Source organism: Euleptes europaea, chromosome 1, assembly GCF_029931775.1.
Source record: "Euleptes europaea isolate rEulEur1 chromosome 1, rEulEur1.hap1, whole genome shotgun sequence".
Lineage (NCBI taxonomy): Eukaryota > Metazoa > Chordata > Lepidosauria > Squamata > Sphaerodactylidae > Euleptes > Euleptes europaea.
The window spans coordinates 22,459,116-22,486,845 of NC_079312.1; the positions used below are offsets into that span (position 1 = coordinate 22,459,116).

Consider the following 27,730-nt stretch of genomic DNA (forward strand, 5'->3'; position numbering starts at 1 on the left):
ATGAGCTCGGTGCTGGCTGCCCCATCCCGGCCCCCCGGCCCGGAGGACCCGTCTCCGGCTCGCGCCACCCGCCTGCCGCGTCCCTTTCTCCGCAGCCTCCGGACCCTCTTTGAAATCCTGGACGACCAGCGGAGCGGGACCGTCCACATCTCGGAAATCGAGAGCCGTTGGGGCCGCGGAGGCTCCGGGGTGACCCCTCAGGGGGACAAAGAGAGAGGTCAGCTCCCGGCCGGGGTTCTCCAGGCCCTGCGGCAGGTGGCCGAGCCCTGCGGGGGCTACTTGAGTTTCCCCCGCTTGGTGGCCGGGTTGAGAATCGCCCTCCTCCGAGCCGAAGAAGAGGAAGAGAAGGCCGCAGGGAGCTCTGTGGCCCGACAAGTGGAAAGGGGACGGTGTTCGTCGCAGTCCATGAAGAACTTGAGCCGGATACGTAAGTGGCCAGTAAGGTTGCCAGGTCCCCCCCTGGCCACCAGTGAGAATGGGGGCCCCCAGGGAGGCCTAGGTTATTAACAGTTAAAAATTCGGGGCTCGGACTGGGTCGCTGGGCTTGTAATGGCCTATCCCATACTGTGGTGCGCCACCTTTTCATCTTTTGTGATCGGTTGATTTGGATGTGACTTTAATAATTTTTCGGACTGTTGTGTTTTTTATGGTTTTATTGTGGTACCGTGTTGTTGTGTTTTGATGATGCGAGCTGCCCTGAGCCTGGCTTCAGCCGGAGGCTAGGGTTGCCAGGTCCCTGTTCACTACTGGAGGGAGGTTTTTGGGGCAGAGCCTGAGGAGGACGGGGTTTGGGGAAGAAGAAGAAGAGTTGGCTTTTATATGCCGACTTTCTCTACCACTTAAGAGAGACTCAAAACGGCTTACAGTCACCGTCCCTTCCCCTCCCCACAACAGAGACCCTGTGAGGTAGAATCATAGAGTTTTAAGGGACCAAAAGGGTCATCTAGTCCAACCCCCTGCACAATGCAGGAAACTCACAACTACCTCCCCCACACACACCCAGTGTCCAGAAGATGGCCAAGATGCCCTTCCTCTCACAGAATCAACATAGCTGACAGGTGGCCATCTAGCCTCTACTTAAAAACCTCCAGGGAAGGAAAGCTCACCACCTCCCGAGGAAGCCTGTTCCACTGAGGAACCGCTCTGTTAGAAAATCCTTCCTAATGTCTAGATGGAAATACTTCTGATTTAATTTTAACCCGTTGGTTCTGGTCCGACCTTCTGGGACAACCGAAAACAACTCAACACCATCCTCTATGTGCCAGCCCTTCAAGTACTTGAAGATGGTTATAGGCAGGTGGGGCTGAGAGAGCTCTAACAGAGCTGTAACTTGCCCTAGGTCACTCAGCTGGCTTCATGTGTAGGAGTGGGGAAACAAATCCAGTTCGCCAGATTAGCCTCCGCCGCTCATGTGGAGGAGTGGGGAATCAAACCCAGTTCTCCAGATCAGAGTCCACCGCTCCAAACCAGCGCTTGCCAAAGGGGCCATTTTCTCCAGGTGAACCGATCTCTATCGGCTGGAGATCAGTTGTAATAGCAGGAGATCTCTGGCTGGTACCTGTAGGTTGGCAACCCTAGCTGGGGGCAGAGGGCAGGATAGAAACCAATAAATAAATAAAATGGGAGGGGGGTGACTCTGGTGGGTTGGGACCATAAGCCGGGATTCCTCAGTTCTTTGAGGGAGGCGCCCTGGTTGTGGCAATCAGGGCACCTTTGGGAAGCAAGTGTGATATCGTGGGGGTGAATTTAGTGTCTAGGAGTCAGAAGTTCTCTAGCTAGGAGTCCGGTAGAATTGAAATAGAAATGAGAGGCCTGCAGTCAACTTAACTGATTTCTCCTGGTATTTGCTGCAGATCAAACTGATATTAAAGGGTTAACTAGAGGGACCGGTTCATAAACTGTCAATCCTATAAGTGATGTGGCTTTCTGGGGGCTTTTTCACTGTGGAGTGTTGGGTCACATTCGATGGCTCGGTGGCAGAGCATCTGCATAGGCAGGCAGGAGATCCCTGGTTCAATCCCTGGTAGGGTTGCCAGGTTCCCCCCAGGCCACTTGCAGGGGATAGAGGCAGGTAGGGTTGCCAGATCGAAGTTGGGAAACTCCTAGAGATTTGGGGAGGGCGTCTGGGGAGGACAGGGACCTCAGGGGGGGTCCAGTGGCCTAGAGTCCACCCTCCATAGCATCCATTTTCTCCAGGAAAACTGATCTCTATAGTCTGGAGATGAATTGTAATTCTGGGGGGATCCCCAGGTCCCACCTGGAGGCTGGCATCCCTAATCTCTGGCATCTCCCGGTAAAAGGATCAGGTAGTTGGCAATGTGAAAGACCTCTGCCAGAGACCCTGGAGAGGTTGTTGCCAGTCTGAGTAGACAATATAGACTTGGATGGCTCAATTATCTTTTTCAGCCTCATGTGTTCACGTGGCTCCCCTTTATGAAAATCTCTCTCTGTCTCTCTTTGTACGTACTTTTATCCAGAAAAGTTTCCACTATCTTTCTCCTTGAAGTGCTAACTTTCTACATGCGGAGAAACTTATGTGTGAATGAGTGTTCAAGTAAGAAAGGCTGTCCCTTAGTGGGTATCTAGATCTGCCTCTCAGTTGCTTCAAATGTTTTGTTTTTTTAATGATAATGGTGCCTCTTGACTTGCGAAGTTTAGTTCTCTTCTCCTCTTTGTATGGGATATGCTAGTTTAGATTACGGAGAGTTAATTTCTGTGTGACTTGGAAGAGGGCACTGGATAGGATTGGCATCTCTGGGTTGGGAAATACCTGGAAGATTTTGGGGGTGGAGCCCGAGGAGAGCAGGGTTTGAGGAGGGGAGGGTTTGGGGAGGAGAGGAACTTCAGTGCCATAGAGCCCAATTGCCAAAGCGGCCATTCTCTCCAGGGGAACCGATCTCTTGTCGCCTGGAGATCAGTTGTAATAGCGAGAAATCTCCAGCCACCACCTGGAGGCTGGCAACCCTAGGCTGTGGTATAATAAGAGAGAAGTGTGTGAGTGTGTAAATATGCACATGGAGGAGTGTGCTCAGGGGGAAAAATGAAAAGAGAAATCGTTACAAGCGATATCCAAGGATTGCAATTACTTTTCCGTCCCCTGCTTTGCAAACGCTAGGGCCAGGCTTCTGCCAGGCCTACCGCTCGGTCGGGAGAGCATACGGCCAGGGGTTTAGCGCTCCTGATCCCGTCTCCCCAGCCATAGAGACGACCAATCCTCTTAGCCGGCTGCTCTGATCCCAATGCCCGCTGGTAAGGAGCTTTGGCTAATGGGACAAAGAATGGAGGGTGGGGAGGGGGATTAGACTGAATAAATAACCATCCCGTCTATCTCTGCAATCTCTTCACATGCGCAGTTTGTCCATTCTTCTATTTCTCTGTCTCTCTTTTTGCACGCACTTTCACGGAATTCAGGTTTCGTTCTTTCCCCTCATACCCCCCCACACACCAAATCCCAAAAGTTTTAAAAGCAGTTCACAACAGTTAAATAATGGCAATAAAAACATGTTGATATAAAAACCACCATAAAGCGGAGAATTGGAACTTGAAAGACAAGCTTACAAGGGCTTAATGAAATGGTCAGGGGAAGAGCACAGTCTTGACCTGTGACTTGGAAGGAGGTAGGTGAATGTAGGGTTTCCAGGTCCTCCCTCTCCTCTGGTGGGAGGTTTTTTGGGAGGAGCTGGGGTGGGGATCGCACGCACACACGGCCACGCTGATATGATTACATCTCTTCTGGTTTATACCTGGAAGAGCCGCATCCCGACGCTCTTCTGCCCGCCAACCAGCTGAGAGTCGGTGGGCAGATTCGATTGGTGGGCATTTGCCCGCCAGTACCAGGCAATTGGCACGCCTACTGTTGGGTGTATCAGGTATCTCGTTGGTTAGCTGCCCAATTGCCCCCCTCACACGTGTCCTCTTAAAGGCATGAAACCCTTTTTTCCCATTTGCGAGTGATTGCTAACAAAAAAAAAATTGCTGGGGGTGGGTGGATAGCAAATGGGGGTGCCATGGAGCACGATTTTACAGCCAAAGCAGAGAAGGAACTTTGTCCCCACCAATTTGGTTCTGGCTATCTCAAAGCAGGGGGCTAGCGCCAGCAAACTTTAAAAAACTCTGGCTGCTGAAACTGACCAGAAAGGTCACGTATGAGGCGAGCTGGGGGAGAAACACCCGGCTCCATTCCTGAGATCTTAAAACACGCTACCGAGAATCACCAAAATGGCTTCAAGGGGGAGGGAATTTGAGGGGGGTGGGACAAGCAGGAATGAGGAAAGAAATCCGAATTTAACACTATTCACAGGAATTGCCTTGGTTAGCTTCATTTTGGGACCGGGACAACATTTAAATTTGTGATAAAACAGGTTCCTGAAACCACGGGACAAGTGCCGGGCATCCACAAAGTGTCTTTTGAAGGTCGGAAAAATCATGAATAACTCCAAAGAAGCCCCAAAGCAGTCTCGCGAGGATCACGAGGCTAATAACCAATCATAAACAGCCCTAATCTATAGTACCTAACCAAAATAATTGTTGTGCACAAATCAGACTGTAGGATTTACACTCTGGTGCACCTGATGAAGTGAGCTCTGAGACACGAAAACTTCGGTCAGAATACATTCTGTTAGTCTTCGAGGTGCCGCTGGACTCGGTTTTTTAAATTTCACCAGAATGAGCAGATGATCCGCCGCGGGAACTAGGGCAACGCAACATGCTGAACAGAAAGCATAACAATGCAGTCTGCATAACAATGCAGCGTTCTGCACGAGCAGCACCTACAGCTGCCCCCAGCACTGACCTTTTGCCAACCCCCTCCCCAGTCTGCTGTAGAGAGCAGGATTTGCAGGTGAGCAACTGAATAAGCAGGGAGAGGGAGGTCTGGAGCGTTGTCTCCTGCAAAACTGGTAATTCCAAGGGGCAAAGCGAATCTCCGGGTTGCAACCTGACCACCCAAGGTGTGTCTGGCTTCCACATAAGTGACGTGTAAAGGCACAGCCGGGCGGGTGTGTTTTCCCTTGCCTGTGTGAGGTTTATTTGCATAGCAGATTTGGGCATATTTGAATTTGTTGTTCTGTCCATTTATCACTTCTTATCTCCTTCCCTTTCCAGAGAGCTGGCCTTTTGCGTGTCACGCCGGTAATCTCCACACCCGCGGTCATGGCAGGTGACACGTTGAAATGTTTCTACCTCTGATTCAGGCAACTTTTTAAAAAAAAAAAAAGTATTGGTTTATTTACACCATTGGTGAGTGAAATGATCCAGAGAGCCAGCGTGGTGTAGTGGTTAAGAGCGGTGGTTTGGAGTGGGTGGAGAACTTCTTCTCTAATCTGGAGAACCGGGTTTGATTCCCGGCAAGTGTGCCTTTCTATAGAATTAATTACTTTCTTATGCAAACAGTGGACATGATAAATTAATACCACTTGCATTTCGCATATCGTTGCTGTTTTTTGTTTGCCAAATTATTGTCAGCACGCTAACTATAGTTTGCTAAACCTCCAGGAACTAGCTGGAGATCTCCTGCTATTACAACTGATCTCCAGCTGATAGAGATCAGTTCACCTGCTTTGGCAATTGGACTCTATGGCAAGGAAGTCCCTCCCCTCCCCAAACCCCACCCTCCTCAGGCTCCACCCAAAAAAACTCCCGCTAGTGCCAAAGAGGGACCTGGCAACCCTACTGACGCAGACAGGAGGCCGGCAACCCTAGGTGTGGTTTGGCCACTGATGGCAGGAACGGAGAGCCAGTCAGCTGTCACATCTGGGGCCTGATGCAGAAGCAGAGGCAGCTCAAGTAAAGGGCATCTAGGCACCTGTGTCAGGCTGGCCCCTCCCTCTTTGGGAAAGCGACAGCCAAAAACCAGTTTACCCTCTACCAAATGCCCTCTGGCAGAAAGCTGTCTGACGTCTACCTGAACAAAGCAAGTGAAGGCGCTGGCGGCACCCGTCTGGTAGGCCAGGAATGGACCTACCATGGAGAATGTCTGTGACCAAACTGTTGCCAAACAGACCACCTGAGATCAGGGCACCTTCAGGAGGACACTGTCTCCATTTGCAACGGGTACATAGGAGTGCCATAAGATCTGGTCAGGGGGTGACTGGAAGGAAAATACAGCCCTGGGCAAGGGACCCCATTCCCACACAAGGCAGAAGGAAGGAGGGAGGGAGAAAGAGCCAGTCAACCCCACTTTTTGTGCGGCTTGGCTGGTCACCTCCTGTGGCTCTTCCAGGCACGTCCATCCGCACAACATGCCGCGTTCTGCACACAGCCCGCCAAGGTCGGGCACTGCCTTCCCTGGGCTGGACCAGCCTAAGTGAGGAGGAGGAGAAGAAGTGTTGGTTTTTATACCCTGCTTTTCTCTACCTTTAAGGAGTCTCAAAGCGGCTTACAATCACCTTCCTCTCCTCTCCCCAAAACATACACCAGTGTGGTGTAGTGGTTAAGAGCGGTGGCTTGGAGTGGGGGAGTTTGATCTGGTGAACCAGGTTGGTTTCCCCACTCCTACACACAAAGCCGGGGGTGGGACGGGGGTATAGCTCAGCAGTAGAGCATTTGACCGCAGATCAAGAGGTCCCTGGTTCAAGCCCAGGTGCCCCCTATTTTTCAGCGGCTGTGGCGCAGTGGTAGAGCATCTGCTTGGCATGCAGAAGGTCCCAGGTTCAATCCCCGGCATCTCCAGCTAAAGGGACTAGGCAAGTAGGTGATGTGAAAGACCTCTGCCTGAGACCCTGGAGAGCCGCTGCCGGTCTGAGTAGACAAATACTGACTTTGATGGACCAGGGGTCTGATTCAGTAGAAGGCAGCTTCATGTGTTCATGTGTTCACGTGAAGCCAGCTGGGTGACCTTGGGCTAGTCACAGCTCTCTTAAGACCTCTCTTGGCCCCACCTACCTCATAGGGTGTCTGTTGTGGGGAGGGGAAGGGAAGTTGATTGTAAGGCAGTTTGAGTCTCCCTTAAGTGATAGAGAAAGTCGGCATATAAAAGCCAACTCTTCTTCTTCTTGTGAGGTAGGTAGTGCTGAGTGAGTTCTGAGAGAACTGTGTCTAGCCCAAGGTCACCCAGCAGGCTTCATGTGGAGGAGTGGGGAATCAAACCCGGTTCTCCAGATTATAGTCCACCGCTCTTAACCACTGCACCATGCTTGGAAAGTATTTGATGAGGCACTCTCATTGTGGCAAACTTGGGCCGTGTTGCCCAAAAGCAGGGCCAGTCCGGCACGTTTGCAGTTTTGGAATTAGCAAAAATAATGAATTACACTAAAAATTTACGGTAATAATGACTATGAAAAAATGAAGATAAACCTCCCAGGCTAACTTGAATAAATCATGGGCCTTATCCTCTACAGTTGAGGTAAGAAAAACCTGGTTACGCTTAGTGGTTTTATTATCTTGTTAATTTGAAAGTACTCTTATGTACAAGAAATATGGATTATTGTTGTTACTCCTAGGCTGATGAAGCTATGCTTACGGTGAAAGCGCTACAAGTATCCGGAATAGCGTTTCCTCCTTTACTCTCCAACTTTGGAGCAGCGAACCTTACCTTATTCTCCAACTTTGGAGCAGCGTACCTTACATTCCAGACTGTGGGTTCATGTACCCTTACCATTGACTTGGACTTCTTTAACTTCGTCTACTTGGAGACAGCCATTGAGCTTTCTGTGATGAATTTTGTCACATTGCGGACAATTGTTGTATAGATTTTGTATATATTTTTGTTTCACTTGTAATGTCTTGTTGTTGCACTTTTTTGTAGTAATTTGTATTAGAATATAGAAATTGATATTATCGAGCCTAAACTGTTTTCTTAGTGCAATTGTTGATTTAACAGTGATAGTGAGTCTTTTGTTACAACCTCCAGGTAATAGCTGAAGATCTCCTGCTATTACAACTGATCTCCAGCCAATAGGGATCAGTTCCCCTGGAGAAAATGGCTGCTTTGGCAATTGGACTCTGTGGCATTGAAGTCCCTCCCTTCCCCAAACCCCACCCTCCTCAGGCTCCACCCCCAAAACCTCCCACCGGTGGCGAAGAGGGACCTGGCAACCCTACGGACAACCCACATCCCCTACTATGTCCCCAATAATACTCTGACCCTTATTATACAAATAATATATGCAATACTTATGTTAACCTCTTATTCAGATTGTAATTTGCTATCAAACTAGACATAATATAATCTCGTTACTTTTACCTCAGTTTAATATTTCAAGCGTCTTTAATGTTCGTACTTCATTGTACGTATCTATCATAAAAAAGTTGCCATCTTTGTTTGTGATCTTCAATCATTTTTCTTTGGAGCAAGTTCGATAGCCTTGACACAGTTGTGAACTCGTGCATTTTTTTTTAATCCACTCAGTTAATTCAAGTATTTTCTTAGTTTTCCAGTTCATTGCAAGCAAAGTTCTCGCTGCAGTCGTTGCATATTGAAATAATTCTTTATGTACCGATTGTATTTGGATTGGAATCATCCCAAGCAAAAAGTACTGAGCGTGTAATTCAAAATTTGTGTGCAACATAGCTTGAATCTCTTTATGTATTAGCTTCCAATACTTTTGAGCTTTTTGGAATTAAAATGCATTTGCTTTTCGATTTGGCAAATAGTGCTTTCTTTTGGTAGGAGCTTTGAAGGGCGGTACCACGGCTAACTTTTTACTTATTTAGTCCTTACAGAAAATCCCCCAAAATGTGAGAGAACGGGTTAAATCAATTCAGCACAGGGAGAATAGAAAGTTGAGAGCCTGGATTGGTGTGCATCTTTAGAGAGAACATAAGAATGTAAGAAAAGCCATGCTGGATCAGACCAAGGCCCATCAAGTCCAGCAGTCTGTTCACACAGTGGCCAACCAGGTGCCTCTAGGAAGCCCACAAACAAGACGACTGCAGCAGCACCATCCTGCCTGTGCTCCACAGCACCTAAGATAATAGGCATGCTCCTTTGATACTAGAGAGAATAGGTATGCAGCATGACCAGTATCCATTTTGACTAGTAGCCATGGCTAGCCCTCTCCTCCATGAACATGTCCACTCCCCTCTTAAAGCCTTCCAAGTTGGCAGCCATCACCACATCCTGGGGCAGGGAGTTCCACAATTTAACTATGCATTGTGTGAAGAATAACGGGCTTTAGAGTTAGCGTTCAGAAAGCAGCCAAGGGTGCCGGTCGGGAAAGAAAGTTTCACAAATGTGTGTTGATCGGCAGTTGCTGCCCCAGCTGCGATCTGTGGAACAGGGAGAATTGGCAGCTCTCAGTGTTTGGCACTGTGCCATGGGCATCCCTCCATCTGCTGAGCTGGCACAGAGCGGTCTCATTGCCGGGATGGCTGCCAATCAATCCAGGACTATTGACTGGCATCACACCATCCTGCCCTCTGTAGATTTTGCACGTCAGCCGAGATTTGGGTAGCGTTCCCTGGAGTTTTCTGCATTGCCCACAGCCTCTTTCTCCCTACAGTTGACCCCATCCAGTTTGGGCGCTCTTCACTTCTTCCACTCCCCATGTAACTTCTGGCTCTACAGTTCTATTTGCAGACTAATACATCAATTAAAAAGAAGGAGAGAGGAGAGAGTTATCACCTCCCTAAATATCTATCACAGGACAGCAATAGGCATGGAGGGAAAGAATTTTGGAATTATTAAGTATAGTGTCCAGATCATGCGAAGTGATGGTATTGCTTTACTCTGCTCTGGTTAGACCTCAACTAGAGTACTGTGTTCAGTTTTGGGCACCACAATTTAAAAAAGATGTAGACAAGCTGGAGCGTGTCCAGAGGGCAACAAAGATGGTGAGGGGTCTGGAGACCAAGTCCCGTGAGGAAGGGTTGAAGGAGCTGGGTATGTTTAGCCTGAAGAGGAGAAGACTGTGAGGGGATATGATAACCATGTTCAAGTACTTGAGGGGCTGTCATATAGAGGATGGTGCCGAGTTGTTCTCTGTTGCCCAAGAAGGTCGGACCAGAACCAACGGGTTGAGACTAAATCAAAAGAGTTTCCATCTAGACATTAAGAAGAATTTTCTAACAGTCAGAGCGGTTCCTCAGTGGAACAGGCTTCCTCGGGAGGTGGTAAGCTCTCCTTCCCTGGAGGTTTTTAAGAAGAGGTTAGATGGCCACCTGTCAGCAATGCTGATTCTGTGACCTTAGGCAGGTGATGAGAGGGAGAGCATCTTGGCCATCTTCTGGTCACTGGGGGTGTGGGGAGGGAGGTAGGTGTGAATTTCCAGCATTGAGCAAGGGGTTTGACTAGATGACCCTGGTGGTCCCTTAAAACTCTATGATTCTATGATTCTACCAGATGCATCAGAGACCAGGACAGTTATGATTAATTAGATATGAGAGGGATATCATGAGAGGGAGGGCATCTTGGCCATCTTCCTGGCATGGAGTAGGGGTCACTGGGGATGTGGAAGGGGAGGAGGTAGTTGTGAATTTCCTGTATTGTGCAGGGGGTTGGACTAGATGACTCTGGTGGTCCCTTCCAAGTCTATGATTCTATTATTCTGTTCTATATTTATGCCTTACTTTTCTCCTCAGTGAGACCCCACAGTGGCTTATGACACCATTCTCCCTTTTATTTGTCTATGTAAAACGTTTTTATGCCAACTTTCCCCCAGGGCAGGGACTCCAAAGCAGCATGCATAAAACATTAAAATGTGTGAACAATTAAAAGCATTTAAAATTATAAAATAATCCAATAAAAACACATAAGCAAATGACACAAGAACCAGGGAGGAGGGCCAATTAACCATTACTGGGGGTGTGCCAAATGAAACGAAAAGGTCTTCACCCACTGGTGGAAGACACCGATAGATGGACGCAGACAGATCTCCTTGGGGTTTGGTGCCATGACTGAGAAAGTCAGGTCTCGGGTCAGTACCAGTCTACCCTCAGATGGTGAGGGTAAGCAAAGAAGGGCTTCCAAAGATGACTGGAACGAACAGCTAGGTTCTGTTTTATCAACAACAACAACCCTGTGAGGCAGGTTACAGAGAGTGTGTGTGACTAGCCTAAGGTCACCCAACAAGCTTCCATGGCAGAGTGAGGATTCGAACCTGGGTCTTCCAGATCCTAATCTGACTCTCTGACCACTATATCATGCTGGCTATAGCCAGAATGATGTAGTGGTTAAGAGCGGATGACTCTAATCTGGAGAACTGGGTTCGATTCCCCACTCCTCCACATGAGTGGCGGATGCTAATCTGGAGAACCGGGTTGGTTTCCCCCCTCCTCCACATGAAGCCTGATGGGTGACCTTGGGCTAGTCCCAGTTCTCTCTGAACTCTCTCAGCCCCACCCACTTTACAAGGTGTCTGTTGTGGGGAGAGGAAGGGAAGGAGAGTGTAAACCGCTTTGTACTCCTTAAAAGGTGGAGGAAATCGGCATATAAGAACCAACTCTTCTTCCAACATAAAGAACACATTTTGACAAATGGGGTTTTTCTCACCCCTGTTCGATAAACTCACCAGCGACGATTCCTTATGCTACCCAGCTATGAAAAGTACACAAGCCCACATCCGTTTTTGCATCTGTTCACCGTCAGTGAGGAGCATCGCATCAGGGTTGACAAGATGGAGCCAGAGATCAGGATTAAGGAACACAGACCAGGGAGAGGGGGGAAGGAGTCCCCAGGGTCCTTCATTTTCTTTCATCGTGTGCCGATGGTCCCTCATTAATTCTGTCCCTGGGACATCAGCGGGGGCAATCAATCCCCCTGGATGACAGCCAGGCCTGGCTCAGTTAATCAATGAGGTCCTGTAATTAGTGGCTTTAATTACAGCAGCGTGGATGCATCAGGGTGGAAATTTATGAAAACGGGGGGACGGGACTGAACCACGTTTCTGTGGCAAGCGGGGTTCTTCTCGCCCCGGGACTGACCCTGCTTCTGTGCCTTTGACCGTACAAATAGTAAAAGCAGACAACAGTGAAACACGAGCAGTTTCTCTGCGGCAGGGGAAAGCTGCGCCCACTGACGTTTTGTGTGCCGGACTGCTTTTCAAGGTGCTGGAGCGCCGGAGCGAGGCCCGTGGAAACCCAGCAGCTGTTCCAGCCAGGCTGTGGCGAGAGATGAGGTTTTGGCTCGCAATGATGTGTTTTCCCACCAACAGTGTTTGTGGTGAAACTGGCAACGTCCCTGTGCTTCACAAGTGTTACAACATTATTACCCTTCTGATAGTGCCTCCCATAAACGAAACAGAGAAAAAAATACCTTCCGCTTCTACTCCCCAGAACTTACGGAGGATAACTATAATCCTTGCCTGAGCATTTTAAAGCATTTTTTATGGGCAGGTGTTTAGTGGCTGGAACAGGCATGGAGGATGTATGTTTAGTATGCTTTCGTTTTTGGACCATTCAGAACGGTCAGCATCCATGCTGACCCAAGGGGAAAGGGTGTGATATAATGGTTTTTTAGCATCCCAGTTGTCCGAATGTGGTTTTTAAGATTTGGATTTCCCCACAGGCTACCTAAAGGAAATAAGACATAAGCCTTTTATGCAGGGATGTTTTCCCGCGGTCACCCCTCCCGACTGCTTTGGGGCTTCCTTTTGATTATGCATGCCTTTCCGTCAGTCAGAAGTCGTCTCGTTCTCCACACGCGTTTTGCCCATTTTCCAGATGCTGTTTTAGCCAGAATCTGGAAAATTCTGGCAAAACGTGCAGGGAGAACGAGGCATCCTCTGATGGGCGGAAAAGGCTTGCATAAGAATATCACACTAGGGCTGTTGAAAAAAAATCAGTAAGATTCGATTCGGCTAAATTCGGCTCATTTTGATTCGGGAAATGCCGAAGTCCGGACTCCCCGATTCGGATCCGTGCAATTCGGTGCGAGATTCGGAGTTCAGGGAAAAATGAAGGAAGCCCTGAAGCAGTTGGCGGGGATGACTGTGGGGAAACATCCCTGCCTAAAAGGCCTAAGGATTTATTGTGGAATATTTTAGGAGTAGCTGGCATGGTGGGATTTATACATTGGAAGCTGTGTTTCATAAAACTGGTAAAGGTGGGGGCATGGCTTAGTGGTAGAGCATCTGAGAGTCAGCATGGTGTAGTGGTTTGGATCAGTGGACTTTAATCTAGAGAAACGGGTTTGATTCTCCACCCCTCCACATGAAGCCAGCTGGGGTGACCTTGGGCTAGTCACAGTTCTCTTACAGCTATCTCAGCCCCACCTACCTCACAGGGGTCTGTTGTGGGGAGGGGAAGGTGATTGTAGGCCGGTTTGATTCTTCCTTAAGTGGTAGAGAAAGTCGGCATATAAAAACCAACTCTTCTTCTCTCCAAGCAGAAAGTTAAAGGTTCAATCTGATCTTGATAGGCCATGGGCTGGATCTCCCTGCTTGGACCTTAAATTGCACATTAAAGTAACCCGGGTTGGGGAAAACTGTATGCATTGCCTTGAATGATCAGGGATGAAACTGTGTGGTAATCGAGCCATGAATACAGCAAAGCAGTCTCCCAAGCTCAAATCAAGTCCCACCTTTTAAAATGCTGCTATGTAATTGGCTTACCATGAGAGAAGATTTCCTTCTCCCCAAACCCAACTGCTGCATAAAAAAGCATTTTGAGAACAAAAAACAAAAAATAGAGCAATCTGAAAGGAGTGGGGTGGGAAATCCAAGCCTTGTTTTTAAAAAGCCTTTCTTTTGCTCAGAAAGAGCTCCAAGGTAGCAGGAAGCACTTGAATCCCTGCCTCTTTACACACTGCTTCGCGATTGGCTGTGAGAGAAGCCAATCTTCTGTGTTTCCCCCTAATGCAGTATGCATGCTCTGTGACTCTGGAATGAGCCAGGATCAACTGTTTAATTCAGGCCAGAAGAGGAATGGGAAAAGCCGGGTTCGTTTTGCGTTGAAACAGCATTGAGCTTCCAAGGAATGAGATAGCGTGCATACTGAAAAATTTGATCCTGGCTGAAACAGGGAATAAAGGAGGTTAAAGCGACCATGCATAAATGACCCAATAAGATGAGTCGATAGAAGGCAGCTTCATGCATTCAGTGGTACAGTGGAAATGGGAGTGGTGGTGGTAATTCAACAGGAGAATTGCATGTATCTGAATTGTTTTAATTGAAAGGTAGCCTCTATCTATAATAACTTTTTGAAATCTAAATTGGGTTCTGGGTGATGTATTTTTTTATTTTGAAAAGATCCCTGTAAATCAAACGTTTCCTCGAGAAAAGATTTTTTTTACAAACTTGATAAATGTTTGTAATAATATTACTGTGCCCTTCTGGTTTTTTTCTTCAGGAGAATCCGATGGGAAAGGAGTCACTCGGTCCCGTAGTATCAACAGCTCTCTCTGCCAAGCTGGGCGACATCGGAGCATCCGGATCCCCAAGGAACCACGCAGACACACTATTTCCAATGCCATAGAATACAATGTGGTGAGTGGATTTTAGGGATTACTGGCCTGATCCAGCAGGGCTCTTACCTTCTTATCACTCCGGCCGTTTCCTTACTGGTACCCCATAAGAGCCCAGACCAACTTAACTTTTATTGCCCTGTTCATTCTGCACCTCGCTGCAAACAGGAGACATGTCGTAGTAACAGACACATTCATAACTTTATGCAAGCTTCCTGAAACTTTAATCAGTCCTATAAAATCAATTTACATTCTGCCGCCTCAGGCTGCATTTGTCCTTTGAGTCTCCTCTGCTTCAGGGAATGTCTGCACCGCAACGTTAAGGTGTCTTATCGGACTTGGTTTTCTTTGAACCATGAGCACTGCAGCACCACAAATTCCCCATGGGACCATTCCTCATCACCTAAACCCAACCCAAAGGGTTACCGCACTTGTATTCCCACCGATGTATTAAGAGTTTGAAAATGTTATAAAAAATACTGTTTGCACTTACTATGTATTCCCACCGATGTATTAAGAGTTTGAAAATGTTATAAAAAATACTGTTCGCACTTTGTTTGGCCCCTTTAGCTGTGAAGACGTCTTCCAACCATTTTTTAGCCGTGGTATCAAAAAACCCTTTTAAAGCGATGTTTTTTGTAACATTTTCAAACTCTTTATACATCACTGGGAATACAAAGTGCGGTAACCCCTCCAGACTTTGCATAACCCCCACCCCCGTCATGATTTGTCCATAGGGCTGCCGGGCCACTCCGAGCAGCGGTGGCAGAATATTTTTTAAATGTCAGTGTTATGTGCATTGTGACATCACTTCTGGGGAACACTCAGAAATGACCTTGGCCTGCTCTAGGACTTGCTGGAAACCCTATAGTTTTACCATATGGCAATTCCTAAAGCTACCTGACATCACTTCCAGGTTTTGCCAGAACTGACATCATGGTACATGCACCGCCAGCCCTCCCCCTACATATGCCTGCCCCCAGACTCCTGGCAGCCCTGTCCAGCCACAGAGCCAGCATGGTGTAGTGGTTAAGAACGACGGCCTGGAGCGGTGGACTCTAATCTGGAGAACCGGGTTTGATCCCCCACTCCTTCACATGAGCGGTGGGCGCTAATTTGGTGAACTGGATTGGTTTCCCCAATCCTACACGTAGGGTTACCAGGTCCCTCTTCACCATCGGTGGGAGGTTTTTGGGGCGGAGCCTGAGGATGGTGGGGTTTGGGGAGGGACTTCAATGCCACACATCCCGCTCATCTCGGGATCTTTACAAACGCGTTGCTACTTGCTGCTGGCTCCCAGACGCATGCAGGTTGCAGTGCCTCACGGTGGGATGGTTTTCACTTGGAATTGACCAGCTGGACGGCGCATGTCTGTTGGTGCTTCCACGCTGTCGTCGGTTTGCCTCGACTCTTCTAAGTAAGCACCGTGTTCCTGCAGCTTCGTGGTCTCTCTGCAAGACTATACCTATTGTTCTTGTTTGACAGGGCTCCTTGGACTGTAATTGTTTTGCTTCTGTTGCCTGTTTTTGTCTCTTTGCCTGTAGGCTATACCATAAGAGTGTCTTAATAGAGATTTCATATACACTACTGCCACGTGAGTGTGTTTTGTATGTAGACTGGTTAGTGTTTTTTGGATCTAGATTGTTAACATGGTCCTTGAGCCTCCGTGCTGCTTATTTCATTGGAACCTCCAGGTGGTGGCTGGAGATCTCCCACTATTACATCTGATCTCCAGGCGACAGAGATAAGGTCACCGGGAAAAAATGTCTGCTTTGGAAGGTGGACTCTATGGCATTGAAGCCCCCCCTTCCCTCTTCAGGCTCCACCCCAAAAAATCTCCAGAGCTGGCAACCCTAGCATGACACGATGCATGTGCTGCCTAGTGTCCGATAAGAACTGAACTGTGATGTTTAATACCAGCTCAAGTTTCCAAGTTGCCTTTAAAGGCAAACGACAAGAGGCTATAACAACGAAAACTGCCACCGCTCCGTACAGAAAGGCACGTAAGCAAAATAGGCTGAGAGCTGGTTCCATCGAGAATTTGGAAACTGTTTTAATGAAAACTATTGCTTGTTTGAGGGGCTTATTCGCTTGAAAAGGATCACATAGGAGCAGCGAATTCACGAGATCTCCTCCTGCCTCCTATGAAAAGTTAAAATTTGAGCATTTCCCCCCCAGTTCAAGGAAAAGAGTGACCTTTTTAAAAAAGAATGGTCACTCCCGCAATAAAATGCTTGTACAAACAGAGACTGTGAACCATATCCAATATTTTATTTGAACCAGAGCATTAGATTGTAATACAGAAGCAGCCTAAATATAGTCACCCTGAATTCAAGCATGGATCATCCAAGGAGGACATTTATCTAGGGACCAACTAGGTTGGCATACCTATTTTATTGTTTTGGTCTGGGGGTTGACTTGGGAGAAGGGGGAAGTGTCATTCCAGCCAGCTCCAAAAGGTAGGGTAACAAATGTGGGGTGGGATGGAGTGAAAGAAATCTCCAATCAGTGGAGATTGAAAATCTCCAATCAGGGTTTTCAATCTCCAGGTGGTGGCTGGAGATCTCCCAGAATTACAACTGGTCTCCAGGTTACAGAGATCAGTTTCCCTAGAAAACATGGCAGCTTTGGTGGGTGGACTCTATGACGTTGTACCACTCTTATGTCCTTTCCCTCCACAAACCCTGCCCTCCCCAGGGTTGGTGAGCCAGCGTGGTGTAGTGGTTAAGAGCGGTGGTTTGGAGCTAATCTGGTGAACCGGGTTGGTTTCCCCACTTCTTCACACGAAGCCGGCTGGGTGACCTTGGGCTAGTCACAGCTCTCTTAGAGCTCTCTCAGCCCCACCTACCTCACAGGGTCTCTGTTGTGGGGCGGGGAAGGGAAGGTGACTGTAAGCCGGTTCGATCCTTCCTTAAGTGGTACAGAAAGTCGGCATATAAAAAAACCCAAAATCGCCATGAATTTCCCAACCCAGAACTGGTGACCCTAAGCTGGCTCGAGACCAGAAACCATGGGGCAAGACTGTTCTGAGACCAAAGGGGTTAATCCTGCAGCAAAGCAGACCCCTCCGCTTGCATCTCTCCGTTCCCCCAAGCTCATTCGGCCAGCCGGAAAGGCTGGGATTATGGCCACCATTGTCCAAGGCAATTGAGGCTTTAAAATATATCCCGGGATGCTTTGGGAGGTGCTGAGTTCAGCAAATTGGGACACACAGAGGAGGGGAAAAATAGTTTCGGATGCAGGGTCACTTTGCCCCAGGGCAGGGGAGGGTACGGGAGGGGTAGGAGAAACGGTTAAGAGAAACGTTTTTTTAGCAAGGGTTGGTGGAAGCGGTTGAGGGGAAAGTGTTTTAGTGAGGGGACAGCGCAGGCTGGAACAGAAACAGTCCTGAAGGAATTAGGGTCGGGTGTTTTAGTGCCAGGCCTTTTGGGGGGGATGCGGCAGTGAACGAAACGTGAGGACGAGAGAAGAGAAAGTGGGGAAAGAGGCCATTCGAAGGGCAGAGTGGCAAGGAAAGGATCGACTGGCCAAGGGAAGGGAGCTTTCTCCGAGACCCTTCCCCAACGGAGGGGTTCCATTGGAGCGGGGGTCCCCTGTGCCTTGCTGGGATGCCAGGCTGGCCCCCGCCTCTTTTCCTCTTGGCCCTGCTGTCCTCCTGCCACACCAGTGCCTCGATGGCGGTGCAAAGAGGCTACACCATCCTCATCGTCCCACTGGGGACGGCCCTCGGAGGCCTGGAGGCGCTACGGGTCTTCTTCTGGGTGAGTGATTGTGGGGCGCAGCTGTTTGGGGGTCACAACCCCACCTTCACCCCCCTTTCTGTCATATACACCGGCTGTGAGCCGCTGACCTTGGCAGGGAGCCAGCTAGGGTTGCCAGCTCCCGGTTGGGAAATACCTGGAGATTTTGGGGGTGGAGCCTGAGGAGGGCAGGGTTTGGGGAGAGGAAGGACTTCCATACCATAATGTCTGTGAATCACAATCACTGTCGTTTTCTAGGGTCCTTCAAAGTCCCTTTTAATTCTGTGTTTTGCACTCAGAGTAAAACTGTGAAATGAGTCCATAATGCAAACAGACCAAAATTCAACAGGTACAGTATTTCCTGAGATGGAAATGCAACGGAGGGGGAAAGTGAACGTCTGCCAGCTAATGTAGGGTTGCCAGGTCCCTCTTCACCACTGGCGGGAGGTTTTGGGGCGGAGCCTGCGGAGGGCGGGGTTTGGGGAGGGGAGGGACTTCAATGCCATAGAGTCCAATTGCCAAAGCGGCCATTTTCTCCCAGTGAACTGATCTCTGTGAACTGGAGATCAGTTGTAATAGCGGGAGATCTCCAGCTACTACCTCTCTTAGAGCTCCCTTAGAGCTCTCTCAGCCCCACCTACTTCACAGGGTGTCTGATGTGGGGAGGGGAAAGGAAGGTGATTGTAAGCTGGTTTGATTCTGCCTTAAGTGGTAGAGAAAGTTGGCATATAAAAACCAACTCCTCTTCCTCTTCCCTGCAAGGGACCCCATTCTTAAGCATGTACAGGCCGAATTCAGACGGGGACTGTAGCCCTTGAGGTGAAGGGACTTAAGCCTCACATTGTTTCCTCAATCTGAACCTGCATTGGGAAGACTTCCATGTACTGATGGCTACACAGAAGGGGGATTTTTCATGGAGCTTTGCAGCGGATTCACAGCCGGTTTGCGCCGCTGCAAATTTTTGGTTATTCATGGCTGCTCCGATTTTTTCCAGATTGAGCAATAAAAGCCGCGTTATAACAGGGGCAAGTCAAACCACTTTTGCGCCATTCTTTCCTGTTGCTGCGCAGTTTTTGGCTCGGAGCTCCATGAAAAAAACTGCCTTTGTTCCTTGGTTTGGAACAATTGTCCCTGCCCATGCCGGCTAATTTCTCCTCCCCCAAGAATGGCGATTGGCTGGGGGAGTTTCGCGCTCGGACAAGAATACTGCCCCTTTTGCTTCCCCGCCCCTCGCCCGGGATGGGCCTTGGAGCTGGGCCCACACCTCCAAGCCCAGGGGGACGTTGGATGGACGGCTCCAGGGGGAGACCGGCGGGGCCACGCCATGTGTGCCTCGCGCGCTGGGGGTGGTGGTGGTGGCAGCTCAGTCTAGGGCAGCTGGACCTGTGGGGGGGATGTTCAAGGGAAGGGGCTGTTGGCCCCTCTACCCCAGCGGGGAGGGGGGATTTTTGAGAATTCGGATGGGAAAAATGTGCATCCTGAGAGCGGAAAACCCAAGGCAAAACTCCCTCCCATCACTCTTCTGAAGAGGGGCGGCCAGTCTGCTCTGGGTCTCCCTCCTCTCTCTCGATGCACTGGGGCCGGATCAGGGCCGGCGCGCAAGCCAGGGGCCTTCTTTCCTCTTCCCCTCCCCCGCCATGCACACTGGCTGGATTGGGGCCGGCCCGCAAGCCAGGAGCTCTCCTCTCTCACACATTGTAGATCTCATAAGTTTGTTTGTTGTATATATGTATGTACTAACATAGTTCTGTTTAGTTAAGTAGCACAGATAAATCTATTTTTGCACTATATATGTTTTTCGCTCCTGTAATGATTTCCTAATCTCCCTGATACTAGTACAGTTGTGTCTATTTTTCTTCCACCACCTGGAGGCTGGCAACCCTATGCCAAGGGTGGAACATAACCACCTCAAGGAATCCTGATTCTCCACTTTGCCTTGCAGCTGAAGCGGATGCAGGAGCTGGAACGGGAGCGCGACGCTTTGTTGCAAGGGCTGGAGATGGTCGATCAGGTGCGGGACTGGTTCCAGCACCACCTACTGGAAGCCCAGAGACGTCAGAAGCACATGGGGACTGACGTGGTAAGTACCAGTCCCAGGGTGGGCGGAGAGGTGTGGGCCTGGGTCTTGTGAAATCTGAGCTTTCCTAACAGCACACATTTTTCCTTGTGGGGATTCGTCCATTGTTGGGGAACTCTTCAGTGAAGACGTCGCAAGATGCCAAGTACTTAAGGACCTCCCAAGTTCAAAAGAGAAGGCAAACACTGTGCCCCAGGGCTAGACTTGCCAACCTCCAGGTGGTTACAACAAAAGCAAACATGAGCTACCTTCAGAACTAGTACTAAAAATTGTAGCTACAATGGCTAAATCATATAAACCCTCATTTAAGTAAATAATAAATTCGGTAAGCTGATTATACAATTCTCATTCTTATGTATTTCATACAATTTATCACCATGTCAATTTCATTTTACATACATCATGTTAATTTCATATGACTTCTCAAAAAAATCCAAGATGTAATGGAAAGTCTTTCAAATAGTCCCACAACTCTTCTGTAAGGAAAATCCTCTGTGAAAATGATAAAGGCACTTGCAATTGGCAGGTATAGGTGACCGGTTATTTGAGCCTGTTATCGATGTTCTTCATCAGCTGCCCATTGCGTAGTTGGTCCGCTCGAGGATACCTTGCCCGACTTTGATTCAATATGATCGGGTCTCCGTTTCCATTATAACATTCCTATGAACTTGGGAAGAGTTGTGGGACTATTTGAAAGTCCCAATTTTCAAATAGGACTTTTTTTTTTTTTGCTTGGAGACTTCTAGCATTAGCATAGAAACATTTCCACACTGTTTCTCTCTTTCGACTTTCCTGGCAAGTGCCTTTGGGCATCTTTAAGTGGCTATCCAGCATTTCCCCCCATCCATGTCCAAGTAATTCCCATGTGGGCAATCTGAAGCAATTTTCCCTTTGTCCGTGTGCACTGAGTTTGCCTGAACCGGATGCTTCTCAGCTCCTGTCGGCTTTCCCCCCAGATTCAGTTTAGAAGCTGCTCTGCCACCTTTTTTATATTACGCGCCAGCAGTCTGGTTCCATCCTGGTTCAAGTGGAGCCCATCCCTTTTGTATAGGCCCGGCTTGTCCCAAAATGTTGCCCAGTTCCTTACAAAGCTAAAGCCCTCTTCCCTGCACCACTGTCTTATCCACGCATTGAGACTCACCAACTGTGCCTGCCTAGCTGGTCCTGCACGTGGAACTGGTAGCATTTCTGAGAAAGCTACGTTGGAGGTCCTGGCTTTTAGTCTCCTGCCAAGCAACCTAAATTTGGATTCCAAGACCTCTGGACTACATTTCCCCACGTCGTTGGTGCCAACATGCACCACAACTACTGGCTCCTCCCCAGCACTATCTACCAGACTACCTATATGACGAGTAATGTCCGCAACCTTCGTACCAGGCAGGCAAGTCACCATGCGGTCCATGCACCTCCCAGAAACCCAGCTAACTACATTCCTAAGGATTGAATCCCCCACTACAAGAAGCCCCCCTCCCCCCTGAGGCATATCCTCTGTACAAGAGGATATCTGTTCATCCACCAAGGAAGATGACCTTCTAAGGTACCACATACCCTTACCTCAGTGAGATGGCCTCCCTCCCCAAGGGCTCCATCATCAGTGACTGGCAGGTTGCCATCACCTTGGGACTGGAATGTGACTATTTTATCCCCGGAGTCCTTAGTCACCTCTCTCTCTGCCTGCCTCAGCTCATCCAGTTGAGCTACCTTGGCCTCAAGGAAGCGAACTCGCTTCCTGAGAGCCAGGAGCTCCCTGCACCGAGCACACACCCACGACTTCTGTCCAGCAGGCAGATAATCATACACGTGACACCCCATGGAGCACACTGGATAGCCCCCCAACCCCTGCTGGCTTTCTACCTTCATAACTGGTATTTTAGCAATCAATTTATTATTATATTATTCTTTGATTTTTAAACCCCACACTCTTCCTATACCAAATAACAAGATTTATTACCCACCTTACACGTCCCCAGTCACGATCCCCAGGCTAAGAGCCACAGGGCAAGAGCAGGGGCCTTTGCAGTTTATATGCTCGCAGCCCCAGCCTTTCACACACAAGCTCCACCCAGCACCAATCAAAACACCCCCTCTTTAGGAGCAGCAATCAAGCTTTAAGACAGCAATCAAGCAAACCTCACTTAGGGTTTTCTCAGTTGATTTAAGCTTAGGTTTAGTAAAGGCAAAACGTAGGACTTAACCCTGCCTGTAGTCCCCAGCTCAGCTGATTCAAATGCATCTCCTGTTGTTGTTGTTGTTGTTTTTGTATGCATCGATTTAGCATAGTTTTATTATGTATATTATTAATCCAGAATTTTATTAATCTAATATTTCCTTTTATTATGTATCGGTGGTATCCTTGACATGTTTGTAGTGGCCTATGGCTAAATGCAAATAAGACCATTCATAGCTGCAGATTTAGCCATTGTAGCTACAATTTTTAGTAAAACCTCCAGGTGGTGGCTGGAGGTCTCCCAATATTACAACTGATTTCCAGGCGAGAAAATGGCCAGTTTGGAAGGTGGACACTATGGCATTATGACCCACTGAAATCCCTCCCCTCCCCAAACCCCGCCCTCCTCAGGCTTCACCCCTCAAAAAAATCTCCAGCTGTTTCCCATTCTGGAGATGGCAATCATCTTTGGCCTGAGCTATTTGAAAAGACTCATGGGCAACAAGAAGAACAGTAATTTAAGGGCCCAAAAAGACTAGGCAAAGATTTCGTGAGTGTTTTTTTGAAGAATTTCCATTTAAAATCCTAATAGCAAAGCCAGGAATCATTTTCCAGGAGCAAAACTGAGTGGAGGCTGAAGTCGAGGCTGCCTGGCCCATGCCGGGGTGGGGGATCCCCCAGCTGTTGCCGCCACCGGCCACTGATCAGCTGGCCAATTTGAATGAACCCATACCATTCTGCAAACAGTAAATTTGTTGTATATTAAATGCCCAAGTGCCTCCTTTCAACATGCTTTCTCAAATCCAGCATTTGGGCTAACATTGATTGAAATTCTAGATTCCTATACCAGCATTTTGCACATTCGCAGAACTATTTTCCAGAATCTTACTCCAACCAGAGCTGCGTGCTGCTCGCCAAGATCCAGGAAGTGAATCTGTGCTTGAAAAACCTGCTCACCTCCCCTGGAAAGGTGAGGAGGACTGAGGGGCGTCACTGGAATATGGGGAGAGGGCAAAAATTGCAGCCTGTGTGACAGAGGTGGCCCGACCATGAAGCAAGATGAGGTGGTTGGCTGAGAGGGAGAGTTTTTAATGTGGGGAAGGGAAGGTGATTGTAAGCCGGTTCGAGTCTCCCTTAAGTGGTAGAGAAAGTCGGCATATAAAAACCAAACTCTTCTTCTTCTTCTTAAATGCGAAAAATAAATAAATAAATTGATGGACCAAGGGCTGACTCCATATAAGGCACCTACATGGTGTTCATATGTATTTTCATGAACTTCTTCCTTCCTTCCTTCAAACCCCCTTCTTTAGTAGAGCCCCTCCTAAACCATGGCAAGAGCTTTTCATGTATTCGCCAGGAGGGTGATAAGGCACTAGGAGGGTGCATGAGGCACCCATTCAGTGCTTAGCCTCCCCTTTCCATCACCTTTGAGGCATAATGTCTGATCGGCATGGATGCCGATGGAGTTCCATGTCCCTACAATCAATCTTCAGTTAATCAGTTATGAGTAGCAAGGATTGGCCATCATGGGGTGTACATGAGTTGGCATCCACGTTCTTATGTGCCGTTTAGATGTTGTATCGGAAGTGCTGAGGGGCGGTAGTGTGTGTTCTCACGGCCCCGTCAGGTGTTTATGCAAACATGTGAATAGAGATTTACTTAATAGAGATTTACCTAAAGATTTACTTTACCCAAGCTTCTGTTGTCCTCTCATGAGAACCAGTGCAGTTTAGAGTGTTAGATTAGGACAACCAAGATCCAAATCCCCAGTCATCCAGGGAGCTCCCCAAATTGTCTTGGCATGGTCACTTTCTGCTAAGTTATGTGGATTTTCTTCTTCTCCAGCCTGAGGTCCCACCTAGCGGGTTTGGGGTTCACCACTATCCACCAGGAACGGAGTTTCACCAACAAGCAGTCAATGTCCTCAAGGAACAGAACCACCTGTTGATCAAGGTAACATAAAACTTGGCCCAGCCTTCTTTAAAACAACAACGGAGAAAGGTTTAGGTGAATTTCTAGCGTGCAAGATCTGAACCGATCTCCAGCCCTCCTGTGAGGTAATCTCCTCAAGCCCAGACTCAAGGCATTTATTTGAGGGCATCTGCCCGACCCCTGACACTCAGCCCATGTACACCTCTCTGAGGCAAGATGGGGGAAAAGACACTTCTTTCATATCAAGTGAATAATGAGTTTAGCGTATGGTAATAAGTAAGTTCCATAACTGAACAGCTGCCAGGGGACTTGGGGGGGGACGACAACATTATGCAGGCAAGATTTATTTCTCTGCAATCTCAAAGCTGTTTTCAAAAATAGTCGGTTTATTACACACCCCACTACTAAGCATGTTGACAATCTTTAAAAAAAAAATGAGTATGCATCGGTAACATCAATCCAGGTTGGCTGTAGTAGGCAAAGGCACCCTCAGTAGTCTCCTCTAACTGGTGAGAGGTGGGACACGGAACTAAAAATGTCTAGACCCCTTCCCCCCCCTTCCCTTTCTGTGCAAGCAATAGAAGCACCGACACAGTGCAGGGCATTGTGTTCGTTCATCACCCCTTACTTTGCATACAGCTCCTTGGGAGAAGTCTGCATAACAGAATTGTCTCTGAGCAGAGGGAGGGGAGGGCAGCAGCTTGAATAGCCCAGACTAGCGCACGTTTGTGAGAGCTTGGAAGCTAAGCAGGGTCGGCCCTGGTTAGTACTTGGATGGGAGACCGCCAAGGAAGTCCAGGGTCGCTATGCAGAAGAAGGCAATGGAAAGCTACCTCCACTCATCTCTTGCCTTGAAAACGCCATGAGGAGTTTGGCATAAATTAGAATCATAGAGTTGGAAGGTACCTCCAGGGTCATCTAGTCCAACCCCCTGCACAATGCAGGAAATTCACAACTATCTTCCCCATCCCCCTACTCCATGCCCAGAAGATGGCAACAAACAAAAACAAAAAAAACCCCTCCAGGATCCCTGGCCAAGCTGGCCTGGAGAATTGCTTCCTGACCCCAAAGTGGCGATTGGTTGCAACTTGACAGCATATTTTTATTATTTGTATTGTTGTAGCTGTTGTTATTGGCACAGGTAGAGTAATAACTTTTATTATAGTCCTGACTTGGATATCCCAGGCTAGCCCGATCTCATCAGATCTTGGAAGCTCAGCAGGGTCAGTCCTGGTTAGTACTGGGATGGGAGACCACCAAGGAAGTCCAGGGTTGCTATGCAGAGGCTGGCAATGGCAAACCATCTCTGGACGTTCTCTTGCCTTGAAAACCTCACCAAGGGTCGACATAAGTCAGATGTGACTTGACAGCAAAAAAATAATTATTATAGTCTCAGGAGACAAGGGTGGAGAAGTAGGGGAACAGATCCAGGGGACCGGTGGAGCTGGGCCACTCATGTGATGTGATGTTTGGGGTGGAATCTGGGTGGGGTGAGAGAGGCCCAGGAGGTCATCTTTGGAAAGGCGGGGCTGCGATGACTCCCAGCACTCCTGACCATAATCCTTGATGTCTGCCTGGCTCACAGGAAGTGTCCGAGAAAAGCGACCGCATCGCCCAGCTGGAGCAAGAGAAAGCCGCCCTTTGCAAAGAGCTGAAAGAGATCCGGGGCTACCGCTTCGCCAGCCACAAGGAGTCCACCTTCATCTGACGACCGAGGTGAATTCCTCTTGAAGCCGAATGTGATGCCCCTCCCCCTTTGGTATTTATGGAGCACTTTCTCCTCCAGCTCAACGTCTGTGACTTCATTTCCTTTGCAGACTCCAGGCCAAAGGACAACATCTCTGGTATATATTTTCCATGCAAGGAGTCTGCTATCGTCTGCTCTTTTATGCCACTGCGTCACCTCTGCAAACAGAGTTTCTGCCCTGGAGTTCTGGACACAGATTTTATTCCCCTATTTTATGACCTCCTCCCATTCTGCAATAGCTCAAATTGTGCATATTAGGGGGGAAAGTGCATTAAAGAGACTATGGAGAATTGTTCTCAGTTTGCATAGTTACCTGAATTACCTAAATTATTTGGAGGCTGGGGTGAAGATATTCTGGGACTAGGGTTGCCAAGTCCCTCTTCGCTACTGGCAGGAGGTTTTTGGGGCGGAGCCTGAGGAGGGCGGGGTTTGGGGAAGGGAGGGACTTCAATGCCATAGAATCCAATTGCCAAAGTGGCCATTTTCTCCAGGTGAACCGATCTCTGTCGGCTGAAGATCAGTTGTAATAGCAGGAGATCTCCAGCTTGTACCTGGAGGCTGGCAACCCTAACTGGGACACCGGATTGCAATGGAAGCAGTTGCTGGGATTCAGGCAGTAACTGGATGCTCTGTGGGTTTGTAGCCATGAGTTCGGTTTGAGCGGTGGGCTGTTCTGCGTCTGCCCCACCCCTGATCTTCCGTCATATTTAGACGTTTCTCCCGAGCCAGGGGAGCCTAGAATGTCAATTTTAACGACAACTTTTCACTGCCCCCTAGAGGTTGTGTGATGTCTTTTCCTTCATACTTTACTCTGTGCTCCTGCTACCATCAAATAAGGCCTTCCTGCAGAGACTAGACATCGCGGTTGTCTTTGGCTGCCTCAGACTAGGGCCAAAAACGCATGGTCCCTTAACCCACTTTATTCCCCGTTTCAGCCAGGATCAAATTTACCAGGGCTGGGGGGAAAACTGTACGCATTACCTTGAAAAGCAGGGACGAAACAGTGCCAATTGATTCATGTAAACAGAAAGCGCGGGAGACATGAAGTTCCTGTTTAGTTGGGCGCACCCCCCACGCCCCCGATGATTGGTCATTTCAAATTGACCAACGAGGGCCTTCCCTCCCCCGGAAACAGCCAATCACCGGGGGCGCGGGTGTTGCAAGCTAAACAGGAACTGTGCACGTCTCCCGCATTTTCTGTTTACATGGCTGGATCTGCACACAGTTTCGTCCCTGGTTTTCAAGGTAATGCATACAGTCCCCCCCCCCCCCCGCCTGGCTCAATTTGATCCTGGCTGAAACGGGGAATAAAGTGGGTTAAGGGACCATGTGTATTTGGCCTAGGCGTCATCGCGAAGTTTTACAGCGCTTTTAATAAGCGACCATTTAACAGTGCAGTCCTTTGCAGAGTTGCTCCAGTCTAAGCCCATTGAAGTGAACGGGTTTAGACTGGAATAACTCAGAGTTGCACTGTCAGCCATCTCGCTGTTCTTCAGCCTCACAGCAAGGTTATTCCCATTCTACAGGTCAGGGAACTGAGGCTGCCAGATCATTCCTTATCCATGACTGAGCAAGGATACGAACCCAGCTCCACGACCCATCCCCTTAAACACTGGGCCCCTCAGCAGATTTTGAATTTTAATTGCCCTTAGGGAATTATTTCCTTTTTCTTGGAGGCTCATTACATTGAGATGTCCTTATCATGGTGACTTTTTCCCATTTTTGTTTT

At 48.5% G+C, this 27,730-nt stretch overlaps 1 protein-coding gene and 1 non-coding gene across 2 annotated transcripts; both read left to right on the plus strand.

The window, feature by feature from the left end:
* SAPCD1 (suppressor APC domain containing 1) lies at positions 1–25,971 on the plus strand. Its single transcript, XM_056850884.1, has 6 exons — positions 1–427; positions 14,224–14,360; positions 20,021–20,158; positions 23,191–23,292; positions 24,168–24,275; positions 25,840–25,971. Exons 1-6 carry the CDS (start codon positions 1–3, stop codon positions 25,960–25,962), a joined length of 1,035 nt encoding a protein of 344 aa, XP_056706862.1. The 3' UTR covers positions 25,963–25,971.
* TRNAC-GCA (transfer RNA cysteine (anticodon GCA)) lies at positions 6,518–6,589 on the plus strand. Its single transcript has one exon. It is a non-coding gene; the product is annotated as a tRNA-Cys (tRNA).
* Positions 25,972–27,730: the final 1,759 nt, after the last annotated feature.